Consider the following 25,536-nt stretch of genomic DNA (forward strand, 5'->3'; position numbering starts at 1 on the left):
CGCAGAGTTGGCCATGGTAAGTGTGACAAGACTATAAGCAGGGTGTAGAGTTGGCCATGGTAAGTATGACAAGACCATAAGCAGGGTGCAGAGTCGGCCATGGTAAGTATGGCAAGACTGTAACTGTCGTCAGGTTTCCCCCCAAATAGGAGTCATTGGAGTCTGCAGGGAAACAAACGCGGAGGACTAGGGGTCACCTGGCGATACCGCCCGCCACCTCTAGACTACCCAACAGTCTGCCAGGCGCAGGCATGGCTCAAAACCGTCCCGCCAGTGCTCTGAGGCACCAGCCGTCTCGGAACGGGTCTGCGACCGCCCCGAGATATCCGCCATCTTGGAATAACGGAGCGGTCAAGTTCGAAATCAGCTTACCCCGAGTGAGGGCCCGCCCGTGGGCGGTGCGGTGTCCTGTTCTCGGAGCACGCGGCATGTGTGTTCAGTGTCTGCCAACTCCGAACACACATGCCGTGTCTTCTCTCTTTCTTTGTGTTTCTTTCCTTGCGGCTGTGAGATGCGCCGGCGCTGCTGCTGTTCGCCGCCGGCTGCGGCGTCCGCGCCGTCAGCCGTCTGAGGCCTCCACGACTGGCCGGCGGAGATCCCCGCTGGGACGGAGCGCCCGCCTGACGTGGCGCCCCCCCCCCCCGCCCGTGGGACACGCGCTGCCGTTACGCCCGTCACGCCCGCGTCACACACCGACACAGGCCTCCGGCCAGGTCTCGGCCCGGCCTTGTTTCGTGACGGAGGACAGGAAGCGTCCTCAGTTAACAATCGGGGAGGATACAGGAGACGCCGCTGTTACCCAGGCCCTGGTCTCTTGGGTCGCCTTATTTTGACACCGCCTGCTCGTTGATCCACGGGGTGTACGTGACGCGGACCACACTCGCGCGCTCGCGTGTGCCAACCCGTTCAGCGTGTGGTATTCCGCAGGATGCAAAGTGCAGTTGGTGGAGTTACATCCAGGGTATTACTTATCTTATGGTTGTGCTGGGGGCTGCGGGTGGGGGTATTTTTGGATCAGTCATTCCGTCTTTAAAGCATATTGGTCATGCACAGAAACTACGTCTTTGCTTAATTCGTGCGGTGCAACACATTGTATGTCACACGCCATTTGAGCTTTATACGCGTGAGCATAACATGGCGCAACATATGGCGTAACATTTCTGATATGGGGTGATCTATTCTTGTATGGCGCAACATATTACACACGCCATTTCTGCTCCCTTAAAACTCTTGCCAATGGGCGGCTTATGCTCTAATCGATGACGCTCAACGTTTTGGCTCAGGAGTCATTTGGCGGCATCGCTGACAAACGGGGAAGCTAGTGCTTCGTGCATGCGGAATTGACAGCCCCGGTTCGAAACCCGGCCGGGATCGATTTTCGGCTGTTTTCCCACTTAAGCGCGACAGGCGTCGCGGGTGGCTGTCAAGGTAATGGGCTGTCCCGTCACGTGAGTCGTTAGGTAATCCCCAATGATTACTGACGCGTCCTGTTGTTATCCGCAGGTCCAGTACAAGGTCGCCCTGACCGACCTGGAGCACAGGTCCGAGGCTGCCCTGCAGGCGGCTAAGGACAAGGTCATCGCGGTGGAAGGTCAGTCCTGCGCGCCTGGATCATGCTAGCTTGTGAGACTGTAACCCTGTCATGTATCTGTAGACTGTATCCCCTCATGTCATTTTTAAGACATATGCTGAGATCACTGAGCAAGTACGCGTCCAGGGTTATCTGCAATCCTTTTCTGTTGCGTTTGTTATGCATTACGACCGTGATGTCGGTTGAGGCTTGTGATGCACTCATGTGTTATGCGCAACAAATTCCACATTCAAACTGTGGCCAAACCTGCCAGACCACGGTTTTAGCGATCTGATCAGGAGCTCGCACAGTGGATGTGGATCCGACCAGGAGTTCGCACAGTGGATGTGGATCCGACCAGGAGTTCGCACACTGGATGTCGATCTGTCCAGGAGCTCGCACAGTGGACGTCGATCTGTCCAGGAGCTCGCACAGTGAACGTCGATCTGACCAGGAGCTCGCACAGTGGACGTCGATCTGACCAGGAGCTCGCACAGTGGACGTCCATCTGACCAGGAGCTCGCACAGTGGACGTCGATCTGTCCAGGAGCTCGCACAGTGAACGTCGATCTGACCAGGAGCTCGCACAGTGAACGTCGATCTGTCCAGGAGCTCGCACAGTGGACGTCGATCTGTCCAGGAGCTCGCACAGTGAACGTCGATCTGACCAGGAGCTCGCACAGTGGACGTCCATCTGACCAGGAGCTCGCACAGTGGACGTCGATCTGACCAGGAGCTCGCACAGTGGATGTCGATCTGACCAGGAGCTCGCACAGTGGATGTCGATCTGACCAGGAGCTCGCACAGTGGACGTCCATCTGACCAGGCACTCGCACAGTGGACGTCGATCTGTCCAGGAGCTCGCACAGTGGACGTCGATCTGGCCTGGAGTTGTTACAGTGGACGTCGTTGAAACGAGCTGGGCTACGCTGTTTGAGGGCCCGCGGACGTGCTTCAAAGGCGTCGAAAGCTTCCCCTCCAGACGTGCATCAGGTGACAGCTGTCATCCTGTCAGCCGTGACATGACAGACGGCCAATCCTCCGATGAGCCGACTGCGTGAGGCGTCCGGCACTGGCCGTGAGGAGGGGGGGGGGGGGGGAGTCTGGTCGGCCTGCCCCCGGAGCCGGTCCAGCGCTGCGCCACGCTCGCTCATGGCGTCGCCCCCTACACAGCCGTGTCGACAGGGCACCGCCGGTCGTGACCTGGGGTGAGGTGGGAGGGGGGGGAGGGGGGGGGGGGGTCAGGGGGGGGGGGTCAGACAGGACAGAGTCAGCTTCAGGAGTCGATCTGGTGCTGATTGTCCCCCCCCCCCTCGCAATCACCTTTTGTGTGGGGAATGAACGATGCGAACGTCCGGACTGCAGACCAAATAGCCATGTTGAGAAAGGCCAGATGGACGGCCTTACAATTTTCGTTGGCATCGGGGAGCACAGACGGGGCGAGTGGAAGGACTGGAGATATGATACGGGAGTAAACACAATCAGTGGCGTGGTATTTAACACGTGCTCAGATAGAGTAGGTGACGGAACCCTACCGTGCGTGTCGACTCTAAACACTTGCGGTACGCGTTTCCGGTCAGGGCTACGGAGGCGGGAGACGTTTGGAACGGACACAGTCCAGTGTGGGAGCGTTCCGTCTGCATACATGGCAGCGGCCTAGGCGGCACTGCGTGCTCTCCGCCCGCTCCCTCTCTGCGTACTCTGGTCCGCCCGCTCCCTCTCCGCGCGCTCTACTATGCCCGCTCTCTGTGCGCTGTGCTCCGTCCGCTCTCGCTCCTCCCGCCCCCGCTCTGCACCGCCCGTTCCCTCTCCGCGCGCCCTGCCCTGCCCCCGTGCGCGGCGTGTCTGTGGCGAGAGTGAGCCAACTTCGGCCGCCGCACGGTCGGTGCATGCAGAGCCCGGCCGCCGGAAATAGTGGCGCGCGGCCGACACGGCTGGCTGACGGCGGCGGCGCTCAGCCTCCAGCGGCGGCGGGCTGGGGCCGTCAACAGCCGCCAGCGGGCCCTCGGAGTGTCTGAAGCTCGGGAGAGGGGTCACGGTCTCTGTCGGCGGCGGCTGCGGAACCGCCAGCGGTCCCTCGGAGTGTCTGGAGGTCGGGAGAGGGGTGACGGGCTCTGTCGGCGGCGGCTGCGCAGCCGTTGGCGCTCTCTCGGAGTGTCTGGAGCACGGGAGAGGGGTCACGGGCTCTGTCGGCGGCGGCTGCGGAACCGCCAGCGGCCTCATGGAGTGTCTGGAGCTCGGGAGAGGGATTACGGGCTTTGCCGGCGGCGGCTGTGGAGACGTTGAGACGTGTCGGTGACCACGACCAGCAGTGTGGCCCGAGAGGTGTAGATGGAGTTCCGTGGAGCGATGAAAGTGTGGTCAATGTCAGGGGAATGGGAGATAAGAGGACCCACAGCAGTGTAAATGGTTGTTGGGAATCGATGTCGGAAGGTTCAGAGCCGCGACATATCGTCTGTTTGTAGTCACCGTCGCGGTTGAGGCGCTCCTTGCTCCGGTGAACTCACCAAGTCCTCACGGAAGCTGCCCACGTTGAGTTTCTCGGTCGCCGAACTTTGCTGCCCATGTGCATGCGGTGAGGGTTCCCGCCGGGACGGACACTGTCATGCCGACACTTGCTTGCCGTCCATCTAAGTTGGTCAGCTCCTGCATCCGGCTCTGTGGGGCCGCCGGGAGCAAAGGTCATCGCGTGTGTAATAGCCTGGGGGACCCATGTGGCGCGCGCGTGCGCCGCTGGCCACTGTGGGCTGCTTGAGCTCCGACCTGCCTGTCCCCGTGCCGTCGGAGCCTTGATGGCCGGTGTTGTCCTCTGTACGGCGTGCTCCGCTGGCCACTGGGCCGCTTGAGCTCCGACCTGCCCGTCCCCGTGCGGTCGGAGGCTTGATGGCCGTTGTTGTCCTCTGTACGGCGTCACTGGCGTTGCTGGTGTTGTGCATGGAGCCGGTCGGTCGCATGTGCCAGGCTCCTGCCGTTAGGTTACCTCGTAACGGTTAACGTAACGGTCCCCCGCGCGAATCCGCGCTAGCAGGCTTCGCGCGCTGTCGTGTGTCGGTTTTTCGGTGGGCGATGTGTGGAGTGTCCGTGCCCGGATAGTCCAGTGCGTGTCGTTCCCCTGCAGCCGGGTGCACCGGCGCCCCGGTCTGGCCTGCAGCCGGGGTGTTGGCGGCCCGGTCTGGCTTAGTGGCCGCTATGGAGCTGTGGCCGAGACCGACTATTGATCGCCGCCGGCGGTTTACAGTCGGCCGCCGCCCCGACACCTGCGACCCGCCGGCGGACAGACCGACCCACCCGCCGACGACCCATCGACCCACTTACTGACCCGCCGACCCACCGACCCACCGACCCACCGATCCATCCACAACCCGCCGACCCACTGCCCCGTTCACCGACTCGCCGACCCGCGGCCCACCTTCCCACCCACCAACCGGTCGACCTACCCACCGACCCGCCGACCCGCCGACCCACCGACCCACCGACCCACCAACCCACTGCCCCGCCCACCGACTCGCCGACCCGCGGCCCACCTTCCCACCCACCAACCGGTCGACCAACCCACCGACCCACTGACCCACCGACCCGTCGTTGGGCGACGGTTTGACCGACTCCCGATTCGGCCGATGTGAACGATCCTCCCGTCGAACGCTGCTCCGTCTGACCCGGCCCTGCCACTGGTCCGCCCGTCCGTCCGGTCTGGCTTCTGGCTAGCCTGTCCTGCCCGTCCGTCCGGTCTGACTTCTGGCTAGCCTGTCCTGCCCGTGCGTTCTGTCTGGCTTCTGACTGACCTGTACTGCCCGTCCGTCCGGTCTGGCTTCTGGCTAGCCTGTCCTGTCCGTCCGTTCTGTCTGGCTTCTGGCTGGCTTGTCCTGCCTGTCAACTCGGCCTGTCTGCTGGGTGGCCTGTCCTGCCCGCCCGTTCGGTCTGGCTACTGGCTGATCTGTCTTGCCCTGTCTTGTCCTGTCCTGCCCGTCCGTCTTTTTGGCTTCTGGCTGACCTGTCCTGCCGGTCAATTCGGTCTGCCCACTGGTCTGTCCGTCCCGCCAGTCCGTTCGGTCCATCCACTGGTCTGTCCGTCCCGCCGGTCCGTTCGGTCTGTCCACTGGTCTGTCCGTCCCGCCGGTCCGTTCGGTCTGCCCACTGGTCTGTCCGTCCCGCCAGTCCGTTCGGTCCATCCACTGGTGTGTCCGTCCCGCCGGTCCGTTCGGTCTGCCCGCTGGTCTGTCCGTCCCGCCAGTCCGTTCGGTCCATCCACTGGTCTGTCCGTCCCGCAGGTCCGTTCGGTCTGTCCGCTGGTCTGTCCGTCCCGCCCGTCTGTTCGGTCTGCCCACTGGTCTGTCCGTCCCGCCTGTCCGTCTGATCGACGTCCGCTCTCCTGTCGTCGCCGTCGCCCGCGGCGCCTCTCAGCGTGACAGCTCGGCGCGTCGACGTCGGCGGCCGGGATTCGAGCCCCGTCTCGATCCGGAACAGCCCGGCATGGTCTCGTTCGCCGTGCCTGGATGCGGCGCGCTGGGGTGGCCTGAGTGTGACTGCTCGGGGGTTGCGGGTGTTTAGGTGGGGAGGGTGCACGGCCGGTGCAGGCTCGATCCTCCGTGGTGCCCGCCCTGCCCGCGAGGGTGCGAGGCAGGCGACGTCACAGCCTCAGCAGCTGAGTGCTTCGTAAAGCTCCAGTGACACGCACACGGTCGGTGTGCTCTGGTCGGTCCCGTCTCCGTGTGCAGCCGTACTGTTGCTGGCGGGATGGGTGGTCGGAGTAAAGCTCCAGTGACACACACACGGTCGGTGTGCTCTGGCGGGTCCCGCCGCCGGGTGCAGCCGTACTGTTGCTGGCGCGATGAGTGGTCGGAGTAAAGCTCCAGTGACACACACACGGTCGGTGTGCTCTGGTCGGTCCCGTCTCCGTGTGCAGCCGTACTGTTGCTGGCGGGATGGGTGGTCGGAGTAAAGCTCCAGTGACACACACACGGTCGGTGTGCTCTGGCGGGTCCCGCCGCCGGGTGCAGCCGTACTGTTGCTGGCGGGATGGGTGGTCGGAGTAAAGCTCCAGTGACACACACACGGTCGGTGTGCTCTGGCGGGTCCCGTCTCCATGTGCAGCCGTACTGTTGCTGGCGGGATGGGTGGTCGGAGTAAAGTTCCAGTGACACACACACGGTCGGTGTGCTCTGGCGGGTCCCGCCGCCGGGTGCAGCCGTACTGTTGCTGGCGCGATGAGTGGTCGGAAGGAGGTCATTTGCTTGTTCCATTCACTGGTCTGTCCCCTTCCACAAGTGATCAGCGAGTTTTGTTGGATTAGCTACCAACGCTTTGTGTCTGCGTTGCCTAGGGCTAGGTTTATGCTTTCCAGTGCAACAATGGTGACCGTCCCCCATCGGTTTAAAGTCACGTGACGTCATAAACGACCGGTTAAGCAAAGTACAATAGAAAGCAGTGTTCAGGCTTGCTGTAAGCTTTTTTTGTTTCCTCTGTTCCAGGTAATTTATGACAATGTGTGACAGTAAACCCTGGGGCATTCCTGAAACACCAAGTGCAATTTGAAACCGATGCTAAAATCAGGAACATTAAAGCCGGTGGCGGCATTCTTCTGTCTAAATCTGGCGCCGGGTCGTTAGCATCGCCACCCCTCACGCACGCCGTTGGAATCCCGCCAGCTGCAGTGTAACACTGCACAATTGATGGAGCGGTCAGAGACTATCCACCAGGCCTGGCGGCAGCTGAGTGGGCTAGTCTGATCCGGTGTTACACGTGCCGCCGCGGCTGCCGGGCGGGCCAGTCCCACGCGGTGTTACACGTGCCGCCGCGGCTGCCGGGCGGGCCAGTCCCACCCGGTGTTACACGTGCCGCCGCGGCCTCCGGACGGGCCAGTCCCACCCGGTGTTACACGTGCCGCCGCGGCCTCCGGACGGGCCAGTCCCACCCGGTGTTACACGTGCCGCCGCGGCCTCCGGTCGGGCCAGTCCCACCCGGTGTTACACGTGCCGCCGCGGCCTCCGGACGGGCCAGTCCCACCCGGTGTTACACGTGCCGCCGCGCCTGCCGTGTGGGCCAGTGCGGTCCGATGTTGCACGTGCCGCCGCGGCCTCCGGACGGGCCAGTCCCACGCGGTGTTACACGTGCCGCCGCGGACTCCGGACGGGCCAGTCCCACCCGGTGTTACACGTGCCGCCGCGCCTGCTGGGTGGGCCAGTCCCACCCGGTGTTACACGTGCCGCCGCGGCTGCCGGGTGGGCCAGTCCCACCAGGTGTTACACGTGCCGCCGCGGCCTCCGGTCGGGCCAGTCCCACCCGGTGTTACACGTGCCGCCGCGGCTGCAGGGCGGGCCAGTCCCACCCGGTGTTACACGTGCCGCCGCGGCCTCCGGACGGGCCAGTCCCACCAGGCGTTACACGTGCCGCCGACCCATACCAGGACGCGCCGTGTGTTGACCTTCTCAGGTACGGTGGCGCCGGTCCGCCCCGGTGGCTTGGATTGACCCCCGGCGGTGTGCGTGACCCGGCGCCCGACTGCCGTGCCGCTGAACCTCCAGAACGGGGTCAGCCTCGCGCCTGGCCCGGTCTTGGAGGCGAGTTCACGTGACCCACTCGTCCAGCCAATAATCAAAGTAGCTTCCACTTACCGGCACGTGGAAAGGCTGGGTGTGTTACTGTCCTGTGGGGCCAGAAGCTGGTGTCGCGTGGTGCGGTGGGTTAGAAGGGGATCGTGTTTGATATTTTCAGTCTGGCCAAGCAGCCTCACATGGTGCATACCAAATACGATACGAAGAAAGGCTTTCCATGTCAAACCAACAGCAGCTCACCAGATTCGTGTGACACATTGCATCTGTGGCGTGGGAGTGTCCACGGCCTCGGCGCTGCTGGCTCCTGTTGGCCAGTCGGCTCGTGGCGTGCGTGGCATAGCGGGGGCCGGATCAGCGCGGACCGTGGCCCGCCCTGTGGAGCCCGCCGCCGGCGCTTTGGTCGCCGCCTCGACGGGAGTTGGCCCGGTGTATTGACCAGCGGTGGCCGGCCGCCACCCGCCGGCCTCCACCCGCCGCCCGCCGCTCGCCGCTCGCCGCCTGCCGCCTGCCGCTCGCCGCTCGCCGCCTGCCGCCTGCCGCCTGCCGCCTGCCGCCAGCCGCCTGCCGCCTGCCGCCTGCCGCCCGCCGCCAGCCGCCTGCCGCCTGCCGCCTGCCGCCTGCCGCCTGCCGCCTGCCGTCTGCCGCCCACCCGTCGCTCCTTTGTTGCTGCTTTGCTCAGACTGGCATACACAGATACTGGCAGACTGATGCTGTTGCACTGGGACGAATGCGCCGATGGAGCTGCGCCGGCGCTGCTGCACGCACGCTGCCGTGCCTGGGCTGATGAACCCATAGTTCCGCCTGCGGGTCGGCACGTTGTGATGATGCTGCTGCTGATGCTGCTGGGCAGTTGGTGCAGCTGCTTTCAGGGGCTCGGTACCGACACGGGCGCCGCTAGGTTCTGGTTAGGTTCACCGCTACGTTGCTTAGGTCCTGTTACACCAGGCTTCTGCGCCGGTGCTGCTACACGATGCAGTGGTATGTCTCTGTCGCTACTGCTACACTGGTGCGAATGCACTGCAGCTTTTGTCGTCATGCTTGGTGGTGTCACCGCGATGGAGAGCTTTGCCCGTATGTCTGCGGGAGTCTGATGTCGATGCTGTCGATCTTTTGTTTCGCCTTGTCTCGCCTTTCACGAGCTATTGGGCGCGTGCTGTTCCAGTTCAGCATGGAAAGCGAGCGGGCGTACCACGTCAATTGACGTTCTTATTCCTGCGCGGGCGAACGGAGCTATTTCTGCATTACTTGGGCAGGGATGTTAGTTGAGACGGTGGCGAAGCGTTGGGAGCGAAGTGCCGCACTAATGTACTAACTTCTACTTGGCCCTCCGCAGATAACGGCTGACATGTCGGGCCTACATAACGAGACTATCGATTACGGATGGCTAGTAAATTCTTCGAACCTTCGAGGCCTCCTTGTCAGAGGATTTAACCTTGGCCGATGCTGCCGCTTGCTGATTGGCTGGAACGGCTGGGGCCATCGCCGCCGACGCCGTTGCCATGGCGACGACCGTGGCGGGTCGGCGTCGGAGGGCGAAGCGGAATAGAGCGAGCCTTGTCACATTAGTGGAGAGTCGGCTGGAGGGCTTTTGCCCTGAGATTTAATGAAAGAGTTGGTGGTGCACCATGCCGAGGCCAAAGCGCGATTTGCGAGTGAAGGGCTTTCGCATGAAAATTACGGCATTCGTTGATGCCTGCGCAATGCCCGCGTGATGGCTTTCGGTGCGAATACATCGATGCAGCCATTAACGCAGACAAAAACCGGACATACTCGCATGCAAACGCAGGAACAAAACCGCCGACAACAATAGACACTGTTACAGACGGACGCCAGACACCTGCCTGGACACGACCTCTGCTGGCACCAGGCGCACAGGTGTGGACACAGCCACAGGCAAAGTCGCGATAGGGGAGACGTCGCAGACGTAAACAATGTCGTGGCCACGGCTAGCGTCCCAAATAGGGGGTGTCGCAGACGGCGCGGCGGGGCACTGCGCGGCCGCGGACACGGCGGCGGACATTGCCGCGGACACGGGCACTAATACAGCCGCGGACACGGCCGCAGGCAGATACAGATCAGACAGATACGGAAACAGCCACAGACACGCAACTGCAGTAACAGCCACAGCCACAACAGATACAAAGACAGCCACAGAGAGGAATAGGCCCAGCCGCCGACAGACACAAACACAGCCACATACATGGCTAAACAGCCACAGGAACAGCCACGGCTACGGACACAAACTATCGTTGAGCACCCGGGTGCGGACGTGACGGCGGCCCCTCGCGCTCTCTCGCCGCCATCGCCGCGGTTCTGCCATCACCACGGCGGCCGCGGCGCGCTCGCTCGAGCCGAGCTGATGTTGTTTGCACGCCGTCCGGTGTCGGCTCAGCCCGGAACGGGCGGGTGGTGCGCCACGCCCCGGCCGTCGCCGCCGCGAGCCCTCGCAGGCCCGCAGGCGCCGCCGCCGCCGCCGCCGCCGCCGCCGCCGCGAGCCCTCGCAGGCCCGCAGGCGCCGCCGGACCCGGCGCCTGCCGCCCGGGGCGGGGCCGCCGTGACAGGCGCGCGGCGCCTGTCTGACAAGCGTTTGATGAGTGGGCCGCCTGTGGTGAGGTCACGAGGTCAGCTCATCACACCGTTCGTCGTGCTGGGCGTTTCCAGTGTGCTGGGCGCTTTGTGATGAAAGGTTGATTGCGTGGTTGTCTTGAACGGCTCAGCCGTCCTAGGATCCAAATATAGAGGCAACTTACGGTAAGCTTTGGGCCAGCTAGCAGTTGAAGGCATTAATGCTCGCTACCGCTACGACATAGCACGTGGAGTGCATGTATCTCAGGATGCCAGTAGAATACGACGTATGCCGACGTAATTCGTATGCCTGAAACCACTGCGTCTGACATTGGCTCCAACAGGAAAACGGCCCCCTGGTCTTGGCACCTGGGCACCGGTGAATCAAGAAAGTGCCTCTACATCATTAAGGAACGACTTGACTAGATGATACCACGCAATTTGCTCCGCTGGGGCGGACTGGCAACAGTTTTGCCTGCAGTCCCGTCCTGTTCATGTTTAATTCAGGGGTGCTTTGGGCAAATGCAGCCGGCTGGCTCTTCGCTGACGGGCCTCGTCAGACGACCAACTCAAACGACTCCAGGTCTGGGTCGACTCCCACATGGGAGCTGTTTGTGCGATCCGTTATAATTGCGTGCGGGCTCAGGGGGGTGCTCCGCGACCTTATAGGTCTGCTTCCGTCGGCGCCGCTGCCTGGCCTTTTGCCGGTGGGCCTGCTTTTGGCTCGTCCGGAAGTGGGCAGACGGCCTGGTATGGCTCTCGCGGGTCGTCAGGCAGCCAGATGCGCGGCTGGCTCCGACAACTAGCGCTGGAAGCGGACTCGCTTCGAAGGAGCGTCTGCTGTGTCCTGTGGTTGTCCGGTACAACACGATCTGTTTGAAGCGTTTATCTCTGGGGCGGCAGGATCACGGATTGCCCGTGGGAGCTGTTGTGCCATCGCAGAACGCGTGCGTGCTCTCCTCCAGCGATTTGCGGAAGGAGGGAAACGGGCTTGCAGAATTCTTGCCCTCGCTTACCAATCCCTCAACGGTACTACCGCTGGATGACATTTCCTCACGCCCTTAAACTCCAGCGGCGCCTTCGCGGCGTGGAGAGGGACAGCCGGCGTCGTACATTCAGCCCCGTCATCCCCAGCGCGACCGGTCCGCGGGCGCGCTCGTGGGGCGCTGCGTCTGAAGCCCGGCCACACTTCAGAACCCCAGCGCCACCGGTCGGCGGGCGCGCTCGTGGGGCGCTGCGTCTGAAGCCCGGCCAGCGCCACCGGTCCGCGGTCGTGCTCCTGGGGCGCTGCGTCTGAAGTCCGGCCAGACTTCAGAGTCCCAGCGCCGCCGGTCCGCGGGCGCGCTCGTGGGGCGCTGCGTCTGAAGCCCGGCCAGACCTTGGAGCCCGGCCAGCGCCGCCGTATTCTGGGCGTGGTTAGACACGTCACGTGTCACGCATCACGCACGCACGGTCCGGCTAGAAGTCAACACCCGGCGACACTCTGGAAAGGAAGCCGTCACGTTATGTCACTCACATGTCACGTTGCTTCGTCAGACCACGTGACGCGGTATGGGATGTGGCGTAACTTGGCACTGTGCCACGTGTTACGCCGTGCCATGTTTGATTGCGTTGCGTGCGTCACGCCACGAGGTTTGTCACGTCATGACATGTTTGACATGTCTTATGCTATGCCGTGTCGTGGCACGACAATTCGTGTCATATGCGTGTGTCGTGTCACACCATGGCATGCGGCATGTGTAGTCGTATTGCGCCGCGGCATGCCGCGTCAGATGTCATCGCCATGCATTCAGCACCATCACTTCACGTGTACGCCACGTATCGCCCGTAAGCGTCACGTCGCGTCCGTAGAGTCACGTCACGTCCTGAAGCGTCACGTCCTTAGGCGCCACGTCACATCTCGCTGCCTTCTGTGGTGGTGACGCCTCTCATTGAGCCGAACTCCGCGTCGGCAGCGGTGGAGTTCGGCTACACGAACTCCGGGTGAGAGTGTATGCGGCAGAAGAGGGGCGTGCTCCTTGTACATCCCTTCTCAGCAGCAGCGGCGGGGCGAGAGTGTACGCGACAGAAGAGCGGCTTGCTCCCAGTACATCTCCTCTCAGTAGCAGCGGCGGGGTGAGAGTGTACGCGACGGAAAAGGGATTTGCTCCCAGTACATCCCTTTTCAGCAGCAGCGGCGGGTTGAGAGTGTACGCGACAGAAGAGCGGCTTGCTCCCAGTACATCCCTTCTCAGCAGCAGCGGCGGGGTGAGAGTGTACGCGACAGAAGAGGGGCTTGCTCCCAGTACATCCCTTCTCAGCAGCAGCGGCGGGGTGAGAGTGTACGCGACAGAAGAGGGGCTTGCTCCCAGTACATCCCTTTTCAGCAGCAGCGGCGGGGTTAGAGTGTACGCGACAGAAGAGCGGCTTGCTCCCAGTACATCCCTTCTCAGCAGCAGCGGCGGGGTTATAGTGTACGCGACAGAAGAGCGGCTTGCTCCCGGTACATCCCTTCTCAGCAGCAGCGGCGGGGTGAGAGTGTACGCGACAGAAGAGGGGCTTGCTCCCGGTACACCGCCTCTCAGCAGCAGCGGCGGGGTTAGAGTGTACGCGACAGAAGAGCGGCTTGCTCCCGGTACACCGCCTCTCAGCAACAGCGCGGCGACAAAGGACCGCTCCGACAGCTTCGGCAGCCTCCGGTGCTGGTCCGGCCAACGCCGACAGTGCGTCACCGGCGCAACTAGTCCCGTAACCAGCTAATCAATTTGTCAATCAATCAATCAGTGCCGTCACAGCGCGACCCCCCCCCCCCCCCCCCCCGACCTCCCAGTGTCGCCAGATCGACGGGGCGACAGAAGATTGCCTGAAGTGAGCAGACGCGCTCCGTTCGCGGTCTGGTTAGCGATGGAGGGACGTTCGGGCGGCTCGCTGCAGTCTGACGACATTGGCGGGCGGTCGATGGCGAGAGTCTGGCTCGCCAACGCCCGAGAAGAGCTGGCGAAGGCGGGCTGGTGTGACCTGGCTGACTGGCGTGAAGCCTGCGCACGCAGGCGCGACAGCCTGTTCAAGGTGACTCGGGAGATCAGTCTGCGGCTTCGTTGTTCCCTTGGCATTTTCTTTCGTCCGACTTTGAGAAGATGCGACTTTCGAGGGTGTCATGTATTTGAAACTCGTCTTTTATTTTGATTTCGGGGTGGAATCTAGTATTTGTATTGCAGCACGTGGCGGCGGAGGCAATGGCACGGGTCAGCGGCAAACGGTGGAGCAGAGAGATCATGCTGTGATCGACGGCCGCGGGGCCAAGTGAGAGAAGGGCGCGCAGGCCAGGCCAGCGGCGGCGTAAAACGGCGGAAGTGGAAAATGGATCACGGACAGCGATTAACATTGGAGCGGACGCCGACGCAGGCTCCCGTGGCCTGTGTGCTCGCGGCACGTGCGCACTCCGCTCACGGCTCCTCGCCCTGGTGTCCTCGCGCGACAGGGCACTCCTAACCCTGGTGTCCTCCCACGGCAGGACGCCTTACACGATGCTCCTCAGCCTGGTGTCCTCCCACGACAGGACATTCCTCGCCCTAGTGTCCTCCCACGACAGGACACCACACACGACACTCCTCACCCTGATGTCCTCCCGCGACAGGGGTTCGAGCGGCGCCTGCTCGCGCCGGACGGCGGCTGTCCTCACGCTCGCTGCGCCGTTAAGGCGAATTTCCCAAAACACGGCTTCCAGCCTCCGTATTTCACAGCACGTACGCTTTTAATGTCAGCGGTCGGCAGCGGGCGGCCGCTCGGGAGCTGACCCGTCGGCCGACTCGAAGTCTCGGCCGTCGCCCGCGCCACGCTCACACTCGCCCGCCGCTCTCGGCGCGCGTCAGCCCGTCGCCCCCGCGCGGGCGCCCGTCGCCTGGAGTTTGCGTCACGCGGCGCGATGTCCCCGCAGCGCCGCGTCTCCATCGGACGCCATTTAATGTCTTCTCCTTGGGAGAATTGAACGACGCTCGGTCGAACTGTACATCACCACGCGGGTGGAGCCCGGTCGCGTCTTCGCTCTCGGTGGCGGCCGCAGTCGCGGGACGGTCCGTCCGCGCGGTGTCACCGCAGTAACGGACGCGCGGGCGGCGCCTGTCTGCGGCGCGAATCGGGAGCTTCTGATGGGAGCTCAGGGCGGAGCGCCTCTGCCTCCGCCGGCTGGGGTGCGGCACCCCCTCCCGGTGGCGGGGACCCCACAGCTTCGAGTGACCTGGGCCACTTCTCGGGGCCCGAGCCCCAGTTTGGCTGGGCTCTCTCCGGCCCTCGCAACGTAGCTTCTGGACCGGGTGACGTCATCGCTGCTGGCTTGGTGACGTCACTGGCGAACGGCGGCGCCCAGGCGCCAGAAGAGGCCGCCTGCCGGCCGCGGCGGCGACTGCAGCGCCTCTGGCGGCGTCAGCGGGATCTCGAACTGCGGCGACGCCAGCGGGTTGGTGCGAATGTGCGCGGGCCGCGGCGCGTGCGTGCGTACGATGTTCGTCTCTGGCAAGCCTGCCAGCAGCGCCGCCGTCACCGCCGTCTCCTCCTCCGCCTCCTCCTCCTCCTCCGCCTGTTCGGCCTTGTCCCCGGCGGCACCTCCCTCGCCGCTGTCGCTCGCGGCCGGCGGCCTCCGGGCCTCCTCCGCCGGCGTCGCCGCCGCCGCTCCGGTGTCGCTCTGCGCCAGCCGCAGCACGGTGACGGGCTGGTAGCGGCAGTGCGGCGGCGGCGGCGGCGGCGCGGCGGCGCGCTTCCGCCGCCGCCATCGGCGCAGCGCCGCCGCCGCCGGCAGCGCGGCGAGCAGGCAGAGCAGCGCGGCGGCGCCGCTGGCCCAGCCGCCGCCGCGCGACTCGCGCCCGTACACCTGGATGTAGGTGGAGAGCGAGCGCACCAGCGGGCGCCCGCCGCCCTCCGGACAGCAGCGCACGCGGGCCGTGCACTTGTAGTGGCCGCCCAGTGTGGCGCTCGTGTGCGGGATGGCCAGTCTGGAAAGAGGCCGCCGCGTTAGCGGTGGGGTGGCGACGGAACGCGACACGCTTGGGCTTGTGATGAGATGCGAGGGATGCGTGGTGAGTGTTAGTGAGCCCACGCGGGTGAGTTAGTGAGTTAGGTTTCCGCACTGAGGGGTGCGTCGATAGCGACGGTCATTTTCAGTCGCGCTCAAATGGACGTTTCTGGATAAAGGTGTGTCCACGCGGAAGCATTTGGGCCGGTGTGATCATCTGCCGACCCGTATAAGCTTTCGCGATCGGATGGGTCGAAGCCTCTCCTCTGTCTTCACAAGCGGGTAAGCCGCGTCGTGTTGTGAGGGAGCTTTGTATAGCGGTGGATGCGGCTTCCCCCGTCCCGCGTCCGACTGCATCCCTCGCCTTTCCCGATCCCCATTCCTCACCTCCCCTGAACCCCCCCTCCCATCCCTCACCTCTCCCCATCCCCAGTCCTCACCTCCCCTGACCCACCCACCCCCCATTCCTCACATCCCCCTGACCCCCCCCCCCCCCATCCCTCACCTCCCCCTGATCTGACCTGATCACCTCACCTCCCCTGACCCACCTGGACTCGGTCAGCGTCTGGTTGACGTAGTAGATCTGCGCCGCGTCGCCGAAGCCCGTGCAGGGCCGGAGGCCGGCGGCGCCTCGGTCGGCCTGGCCGAGCCACGGGCCGGGCGTGAGCTGGCAGGCTGCGGCCGGGCCGCGGCGCAGCGTCCAGCCGAGGTCGGCCAGCAGGCCGGGCCGCGCGCGCAGCTCGCACTGCAGGCTGATGTTGGCGCCGGCGGCCACCAGCAGGCGCGGCGGCTGGACGCGCAGGCGCAGGCCGGCCAGCAGGGCGCGACACTGGCGCAGGCAGGCCGGCTCGCCGGAGGAGACCTGCGCCACGGACGCCGCTGCCGGCAGGTCCCGGCTGCCCGCGGAGAGAGCTGGCCCCTTGGAGGAGACCGCGGCGGGGTCGTAGGCGGCTTTCGCGTGGTGGAGGCGCAGCGCGCCGGGAGAGGGCAGCGGTGGGCGCACCGCGACGGGCGGAGTGGAGGCGCTGACGGCCGTCCTGTCGCTGGGGGTCAGGGTGGACGTCTCCTGGACTGGAGCGCCGAAGGCAGTCGTCTCCTCGACGGTCAAATTAACTGGGTTTTGGGGCGATGCCGATGTGGGCGCATTGTCATTGGATGACGTCACGTTATCGCTGAAGTCCGTCGAGTTGATATTTGCCGCCTCGGCTGGAAGTTCGCTCGTGTCTACTCTGGTTGTTTGTACTTCGTCCCTGCTGGACTTTGATATCGTTGTTGTTTCCGTTTCGTTCGTCTGAGCGATTGCCATACTTCCTTGGACTTTGTCAAAGTCCCGGCCGGCGCTGCTGCCCGCTTCACTCTCCGATTTTGTCTCTTCTGAACTGTTATCGGCAAAACTGAGCATCGTGTGGGTGAATGGGACTCCAGACACATTCACAGCTGCTATATCAGACGGTTCCATACCTGCTTTAGAGCTGTTGACGGCTGTAAGTGTTGTGTTCATCAACAGCGCTTCAGATACATTTTCGGCTCGCGCGCCGTGGGAGCGGCGTGATGCTCCTCCTGAGTCGTCTGCATTCCCGGCCACCTTCCCCCCGGCCAGAGCCGCCCCGCCGTCTGAGGCCTTCATCGTCTCGCTGTCGGCCGTCGCATCGGCGGCAGCGGCGCTCACCTCCGATGTGTTCCCGGCTGCCCCGGACAGAGGCGCCTGCGACCCGCTCGCGGCCGCGTCGTGCGCCGTCGGCTCTGCCGACGCGCCGACCGCCCGGCCCCCGGCGGCGTCGGCGGCGGCGGCGGCCTCCGTGGCGTTCGCCGTCGTGTCACCGGCGCCGGAGACCCGCTCCGCCGCCGGAACGACGCCGCTGCTCTCCGCAGGCGCCTGGCCGTCTGAGACAGGGGCGGCCGTGGGGGAGCTCCCCTCGTGCGCCCGGGAGACGCTCTGGGCGGGGGCTGTCGTAGCGACGGCGGTGTCAGCCTCCTGGAAGTACAGGTCGTCCCTGGCGCCGAGGACGGCGGCGGAGTCGTTGCTCGCCCTGCCGACGGGCGTCGAGGCCGCCGCCTTGGCCGCCTCGCCGGCCGCGGCGGCGCGCGCCCTCTCCAGCTGGCGCTCGGCGTCCCAGATCAGCTCGTCCCGGAAGCGCGCGGCGTCCGACATTCGGCCGTCGTCCTCCGAGGACGGCCGGCCGTCCTCGTCGTCGTCCCAGATCGGCCGGCCGCCGCTGCCCTCCGCGTCCTCGGCCGGGGACGCCTCCTCGGCCGGCCCTGGGAGCCGCAGGGCGCCGGCCGCCGCCAGCAGCACCGCCAGCACCAGCAGCAGCGGCGGCGGCGGACCCGGATGCCGCGCGGTCCTCATGGCGTCCTCAGCGCCGGCGGGCGGCGCCGGTCGCGGACATCGGGCCCGGCCGCCGGGCGGCGCCCTCTAAAGGCGGGTGTGGCGCCGTCGGGTCTGGGCTCTGACGCCGCGGTGCTGAGTCTGTGCTGGCGTGAGGTCGGTGAGCCTCGCGCGGACGGCGGTGCACCTGCCGCCACCGCGCCCCCCTCACCAGTCACTGATCACTGACGCCACCGCGAGTCACCACCCGAAGCGGCCGCACTGGTCACCAGCGCCTGCGGTCGTGCAGGCCCGCCTCGCCACCACTTGCCCTGCCCTGACCTGACCTAACCTGCCTTGTCCTGTTCTGCTCTGCCCTGCCCGACCTGCCCTGACCGGTCCTGCCCTGACCTGACACCTGACCTGACCTGACCTGGCGGGGCCGAGCCAGGAGCGGAGCCGGTCGCCGCTCCGGACAGGCGACTCCGGCGGACTGCCAGGGCGGTCGATCCGACTGGAGCGGCCGCCGCCGCTGGCGCAGCCCGGTCGATTTGGGGGCGCGGCTCCGACGTCCGCCTCGTCCTCCGACCTGTAGAGGTGTCCGGTCTGACCCTGGCCTGTAGAGGTGTCCGGTCTCACCCTGACCTGTAGAGGTGTCCGGTCTCACCCTGACCTGTAGAGGTGTCCGGTCTGGCCCTGACCTGTAGAGGTGTCCAGTCTGACCCTGACCTGTAGAGGTGTCCAGTCTGACCCTGACCTGTAGAGGTGTCCAGTCTGACCCTGACCTGTAGAGGTGTCCGGTCTGACCCTGGCCTGTAGAGGTGTCCGGTCTCACCCTGACCTGTAGAGGTGTCCGGTCTCACCCTGACCTGTAGAGGTGTCCGGTCTGACCCTGACCTGTAGAGGTGTCCAGTCTGACCCTGACCTGTAGAGGTGTCCGGTCTCACCCTGACCTGTAGAGGTGTCCAGTCTGACCCTGACCTGTAGAGGTGTCCGGTCTGACCCTGACCTGTAGAGGTGTCCAGTCTGACCCTGACCTGTAGAGGTGTCCGGTCTGACCCTGACCTGTAGAGGTGTCCAGTCTGACCCTGACCTGTAGAGGTGTCCAGTCTGACCCTGACCTGTAGAGGTGTCCGGTCTCACCCTGACCTGTAGAGGTGTCCAGTCTGACCCTGACCTGTAGAGGTGTCCGGTCTCACCCTGACCTGTAGAGGTGTCCAGTCTGACCCTGACCTGTAGAGGTGTCCGGTCTGACCTTGGCCTGTAGAGGTGTCCGGTCTCACCCTGGCCTGTAGAGGTGTCCGGTCTGACCCTGGCCTGTAGAGGTGTCCGGTCTCACCCTGACCTGTAGAGGTGTCCGGTCTCACCCTGACCTGTAGAGGTGTCCAGTCTGACCCTGACCTGTAGAGGTGTCCGGTCTCACCCTGACCTGTAGAGGTGTCCAGTCTGACCCTGACCTGTAGAGGTGTCCGGTCTGACCTTGGCCTGTAGAGGTGTCCGGTCTCACCCTGGCCTGTAGAGGTGTCCGGTCTGACCCTGGCCTGTAGAGGTGTCCGGTCTCACCCTGACCTGTAGAGGTGTCCGGTCTCACCCTGACCTGTAGAGGTGTCCGGTCTGACCCTGACCTGTAGAGGTGTCCAGTCTGACCCTGACCTGTAGAGGTGTCCAGTCTGACCCTGACCTGTAGAGGTGTCCGGTCTGACCTCTGCCCCGTGTGGCTGTCTGGTTTGACTGACTTGTAACCCCTGCACATCCCTCCCCGTGACCAGCGCTGGCCGGGCGTCTGGCGTGTTGTCTGCTCCTCCCCGTGTCTCTAACCCTGTCACCACCATCACCGCGCTCCGTCAGTTTGGGACGCGTCCCTCCATTAGCCAGTCTCCGACCCTGAACTCCGCGAGGGGCGGGCCGCAGACGGCAAAGTTTGCCCCTCGGCTGCCGGCGGCGTCGCGCGACCTTTGCGTGACCTGCGCCTCTTCAAAGGCGACGCCCGCGACTGTGCGGCCTGCGATGGCGCCGTTTGGTCACCGCACCGTGCCTCCCGGGCCGCGCCGCGATTAGCGCCGCTTCCGGTGACCTGGCGGCGACCTCTGACCTTTGGCGCGGGGGCTGCTGTCATCGCACTGCTTGGTACCGCGCCGCCGCGACCTGTCCGGCGGCCCGAACCCCGCGCCGCCGGGCTGCGCCTCCCCTTGGTACGACAGCTTTGTGTCGGGGCACGCCACGTTAGGTGGACGCGGCTGGAGGCGCCGGGCGCGGGTGCCGACTCCGGCGGTCGATCGGGCTGGGCTGCAGGCCGGCGGCGGGTCTGCAGCGGCACTCGCCAGGCGGTCAGGAATGTGAATAGATTTATGGCTGTCGGAAGGAGGCTGGACGGGCACGGAACGGTCGTCTGGTGAGGGGTCCTGGAGCGGCGAGCTTGCTGAGTGGCTGGGTGATGGCGTGAGGCATGACGACAATGTCTGCAGTCCTGGCTGGATAGAAAGCCAGGGGAAATAATGTCTGTTGGACTGCGTTCGCGGTGCTTGGTTTACGCGACCGGAACACATCCAACGATCCTTAGCATGTTATGTGAGGCCTAAACTATCCATAATTTCAAGCGAGCAGGTGGGAGAGGATTGTATATGGTCTTGGCATAGGATTTTGCTGCGTTTTGTCGGCGTTCCACATGCTGTTTTGCTGCGGGCGGATGAGGGTGGGGTGGCTGACAGCCGACCGTAGTCTGCCGCACTGTCAGAGGTGCCGGCCCCCCATCAGCTGGTCCAGACTGGTATCTGAGGGCCGGCAGCAGCCTGCTCCAGTGTCAGAGGTGCCGGGCCCCCATCACCTGGCCCAGACTGGTGTCTGAGGGCCGGCCGCGGTCTGCCGCACTGTCAGAGGTGCCGGGCCCCCGCCGGACCCCCGTTTGGCTGGCCCAGACCGGTTGCGCGTGTTTTCACGACGTAGACGTGTATCGACCCCGTCGTTTATAATTGCACCAGGCTGCCCGTGTTAGCTATCATTCAAGGAAAGTTCAGAGCCGCTTTCCGTTTAACTCCGCGTCTTGAATGAATGCCGCTGTGCCACCTAAATGTCAGCTGTCATGCTGGAGTTCAATTGCAAACGATTCGCCAACACCGGCAGCCGGTAGACGCGGACGATTGAAACGCATTTCCGCATATTCAAAGGAAATATTGCATTATTTGTTATGCCTTATTATGCATTATATATATATATATATATATATATATATATATATATATATATGCATTATATTGCGTATGTCAGTCGCTCTTCTGTGGCAATGGTACAACAATGTTGCAATGTTAAAATGATCAGCAGCGCTATATAAGCGTCGCTGTTTCGTCGACGCCCCCCCCCCCCCTCCCCCTCCCCCCGACCTCACCCCATCTGACCCGCATGTCCTGTTGCAGAGAAGCGCCGCCAGACCGTGGTGCGGGCGCTGGAGAAGAAACACCGCGAGGAGCAGCGGCGGCTCCTGCAGCACGCCGTCATGTTCGCAGAGCGGGCCCAGAAGAACGGTAGGTGACGGCTGAGACAGGGTAGGGAAAAAGGGCGAGGAGAACGGCAGGTGACGGCTGAGACGGGTTAGGTAGAGGGACCCAGCAGAACGGTAGGTGACGGCTGAGACGGGTTAGGTAGGGGGGCCCAGCAGAACGGTAGGTGACGGCTGAGACGGGTTAGGTAGAGGGACCCAGCAGAACGGTAGGTGACGGCTGAGACGGGTTAGGTAGGGGGGCCCAGCAGAACACTAGGTGACGGCTGAGACGGGTTAGGTAGAGGGGCCCAGCAAAACGGTAGGTGACGGCTGAGGCGTGTTAGGGAGAGGGGCCCAGCAGAACGGTAGGTGACGGCTGAGACAGGGTAGGGAGACGGGGTGAGGAGAACGGTGGGTGGCAGTGGAGAAGGGCGTGGACGGCAGAGAACGATGGGTCACGGCGGAAGGAGAGCGGCCGGAGAGTATCGAGAGGAACGGTGGGTCATGGTGGCGTGGGAGAGCATCGAGAAAAACGCCGGATCACGATCGACGGGGGGAGAGGGTAAGAGCGTCGCGAAGACCGGCGGTTGACGGGCGGGAGAGGGAACCAGGGAGTTCACCGGGGGAGGACGGACAGGTCTGGGAGAGCGGCAAGAGGGGAAGAGGAAGGCTCTGTGGAGTGGTGAGGCTCGGTGGGGAGAGGGGGGGGGGGAGGGGCTAGTTCGGATCAAAAGCCGCCGATGACTCCCGGAGTCTGCGCCGGGATCTTCCGGTTCAGAGCCACGGTCACCGCCCAGGAAGCGTTTCCACTCTGCCGTGGACTCCGTGGTCCTTAGTGGTGTCGTGGACTTGGTGGTCCAGCACATGCTTGGGTTTGTTTTTGCTCAGTCCTGTTGGACTGAGCATCGACTTGACCTACGTTTTTACGTTTTGACTATCTGTTTTACGTTTTACATTTTTAGGCATACGTACGTTTTTTTACCTACGTTTTTACGTTTTTACGAGCTTTTACCATTACGTTACCCACCATCTACGTTTTTTATCCCAACTAATATCCGAGTGGTACAGCATGTTGGCGCCAACTTTTGCTGCTGTAGACAAATTAATAACCGATCTTATGCAAAAGACAAGATACATATTTTAGGGACGCTGGTCTGTACCCGGTCAAAGTCGGGCCATTGTTGCAAGCCATTGTTGCATCAAGCGAGGGCAATTTGTGGGGAAGCCTTTTAGCTAATGCAACGGCGTTTTAGACGAAGTTATACAGATATGGGTGAGTCGCGTAGACGGTTAGATAACTGAAATTAGAGTACAGTTTGGGGTTGGCCATTGGCACTGGGATCGGTTATTCAGATGATACCAAGGACAAATCCAAACACTTTTTTACTGAAAACTTGTTAAGGGGTAGTGTTTGACGCTCATTCCGCATTTGTTGGTCGCAGGCGTTTACGGATTTCTTACCTGTCCTTTAGGAGGATTAGTTAGTTTATTATTTGAGGTTATTAATTAAGGAGAACTTATTTAGATGTAAGAATTCCACGCAAATTAGTTCTCATAGTTGTTCACCAGCCTTCGGCGCCTCAGCTGTCTACCTTTTGACACCTCCGAAGGATCAAATTAGTTCTCATAGTTGATCACCAGCCTTTGGTGCCTCAGCTGTCTACCTTTTGACACCTCCGAAGGATCAAATTAGTTCTCATAGTTGATCACCAGCCTTTGGCGCCTCAGCTGTCTACCTTTTGACACCTCCGAAGGATCAAATTAGTTCTCATAGTTGATCACCAGCCTTTGGCGCCTCAGCTGTCTACCTTTTGACACCTCCGAAGGATCAAATTAGTTCTCATAGTTGATCACCAGCCTTTGGCGCCTCAGCTGTCTACCTTTTGACACCTCCGAAGGATCAAATTAGTTCTCATAGTTGTTCACCTGCCTTTGGCGCCTCAGCTGTCTACCTTTTGACACCTCCGAAGGATCAGGTTACCCCTCCCCTTCCCCGCCCGAGCGTGCGTATCCAACCGGTCACCCGTCCCCGTGCTGGTGGTAAACCACGTGACTCAAGAGCGAGGACGGCGCTTGCCACCGGCTCCGTGTTGGTGTCTTGCGCCGCGATCGGACGGCGATATCCGGGCACGAGAAGGCCCGAGCTGTTCAATTTATCTTCCTCCCGCCCCCCCCCCCCCTCGTCCCTACCAAAAAAGCCGCCCCACCTCCGCTTCCGCCCTCTACGTGGCGAGTTCGTGACGAGTTGGTGAGTGTATGGCGAGTTCGTGACGGCAGCGGTGGGTGGCGTCAACAGGTCCAGTGAGAGGCAACACGGAGGCGTGAGCTGCGTGCGGCGCCGCGCGAGCGGAGGGGGCGGCGCTCGTTTGTCGTGGCGTGACGACCGCGTGCGGAGTCCGCCCGGTCACGCCATGCTCAGTGATCAGTCGATCTCCGGACTCACGCCACGCCGGCGTGATGACGCCGGCGTCGCGCCGCCGGTGCGTGGGAAAGAGCGGTCCGAAGCGGCGAGCACGGCACCCGGTCCACATGATCCGTTTGCGTATGTTTGTATTGTTTGTGTATGTTTGCATTGTGCGTGTATGTATGTTGGTAGCATGGCCCAGCATAGTAGCACAACTAGCTAGAATCTGCCTCGCGAACAGCGTGTGTCCATGCACCTATGCTTATTATTCGTCAATTACGTCTGTGCCCCCTATCTTCATTAGCATACACATACCACCCAGCGGCAATGTCGGCACATTTCCGCACACCGTAAGCGCAAAATACCTCGGGGAGCTATCGGACCTTTTGCCGGCGCAGCGAAACGGCCGGCAGCGCCCGCTGCGCGAGGCTCACTTCAGGGCTCCCCCGGGACAGACACCGGCCGAACAAACACGCCCTCAGCGTGGCGGCACGTTGTACACAGCCAGCCCGGGCCGCTCTGCCGCCGCGCCGCCTGGCTCCACCACACCCCGCTCTGCCGCTGCGCCGCCCGGCTCCACCACCCCGCTCCGCCGCCGCACCGCCCGTCTCTACCGCGCCCCGCTCCACCGCCGCGCCGTTCGGCTCCACTGCGCCCCGCTCCACCGCCGCGTCGCCCGGCTCCACCGCACCCCGCTCCACCGCCGCGCCGCCCGGCTTCACCACCCCGCTCCGCCGCCGCACCGCCCGTCTCTACCGCGCCCCGCTCCACCGCTGCCGCCCGGCTCCACCACCCTGCTCCGCCGCCGCACCGCCCGTCTCTACCGCGCCCCGCTCCACCGCCGCGCCGCCCGGCTCCACCGCACCCCCGCTCCGCCCGGCCGTCAGCGGCCGTTGTCGGGGCGGCGGTGTGCGGGTCACCCGGTGTGGAGCTGAGTCGCTGGGTCGCTCCCTCGGGCCGGGCTGGGTCGCCCCTGTTTGCCGTATGTTGCCAGGGCCGCTGCCGCCGCCGCCGCCGCCGCTAGGGTGGTCGGATTCGGCCGTTTATTGAACGCGGCGCTTACAACGGACATTGTGGTGAAAGCGCTGCAGCTATTTTGGGGGTTTGAATAGCTGTGAACGTTGCAAGGTGCCCTGAATCACGTCAGTGTGTCAAAATCAAGATTTGGGTTGCCTGTATTCATAGTTACGGACGATTTCCTGCTCCCTCAGTTTTGAGCCCTTGTAGTTTTGGACTCCCATCCATGGGTCGATTACATTCTTCGCTGATCTGGGTCTCCTTCGGGCTTTTCGGTCTCATTTTTCCGGTGATTTCGGTCTCCACGGCACGTTTGCGGTTTTAACGCGCTGAACCACTGAACCTGAACGACGCATTACACCAACGGTGGCGCTGAATTATGGACACAGTGGTCGCGCTGGGGGCAGGAAAAAGGCATCCCTGTGTCGGATGGGATCATTTGGGAAGGTCGAGGCGTCCTCGGTTCCAGCCGGTCGGTGCTCCTCCACTTGGTAACACCGTCCTTGCTTCCTCGCAGTGGGAGAGTACGAAGCGCTCGGTTCCAGCCTGTCGGTGCTCCTCCACTTGGTAACACCATCCTTGCTTCCTCGCAGCGGAAGCGCACGAAGCGCTCGGTTCCAGCCGGTCGGTGCTCCTCCACTTGATAGCACCATCCTTGC

At 63.3% G+C, this 25,536-nt stretch overlaps 1 protein-coding gene across 1 annotated transcript in view; it reads left to right on the top strand.

Moving 5' to 3' along the window:
• Positions 1 to 24,150, top strand: part of LOC119094825 (uncharacterized) — a 32,217-nt gene extending 8,067 nt beyond the window's left edge. Inside the window, exons 6-8 of the mRNA XM_037217750.1 lie at positions 1,504 to 1,591; positions 21,392 to 21,499; positions 23,753 to 24,150. Of these exons, the coding sequence (XP_037073645.1) occupies positions 1,504 to 1,591; positions 21,392 to 21,499; positions 23,753 to 23,781 (225 nt within the window). The 3' untranslated portion in view covers positions 23,782 to 24,150. The remainder of the gene's footprint in view (positions 1 to 1,503; positions 1,592 to 21,391; positions 21,500 to 23,752) is intronic.
• Positions 24,151 to 25,536: the final 1,386 nt, after the last annotated feature.

Source organism: Pollicipes pollicipes, unplaced genomic scaffold (assembly GCF_011947565.3).
Source record: "Pollicipes pollicipes isolate AB1234 unplaced genomic scaffold, Ppol_2.1 Scaffold_1600;HRSCAF=1878_pilon_pilon_pilon, whole genome shotgun sequence".
NCBI classification, from domain to species: domain Eukaryota; kingdom Metazoa; phylum Arthropoda; class Thecostraca; order Pollicipedomorpha; family Pollicipedidae; genus Pollicipes; species Pollicipes pollicipes.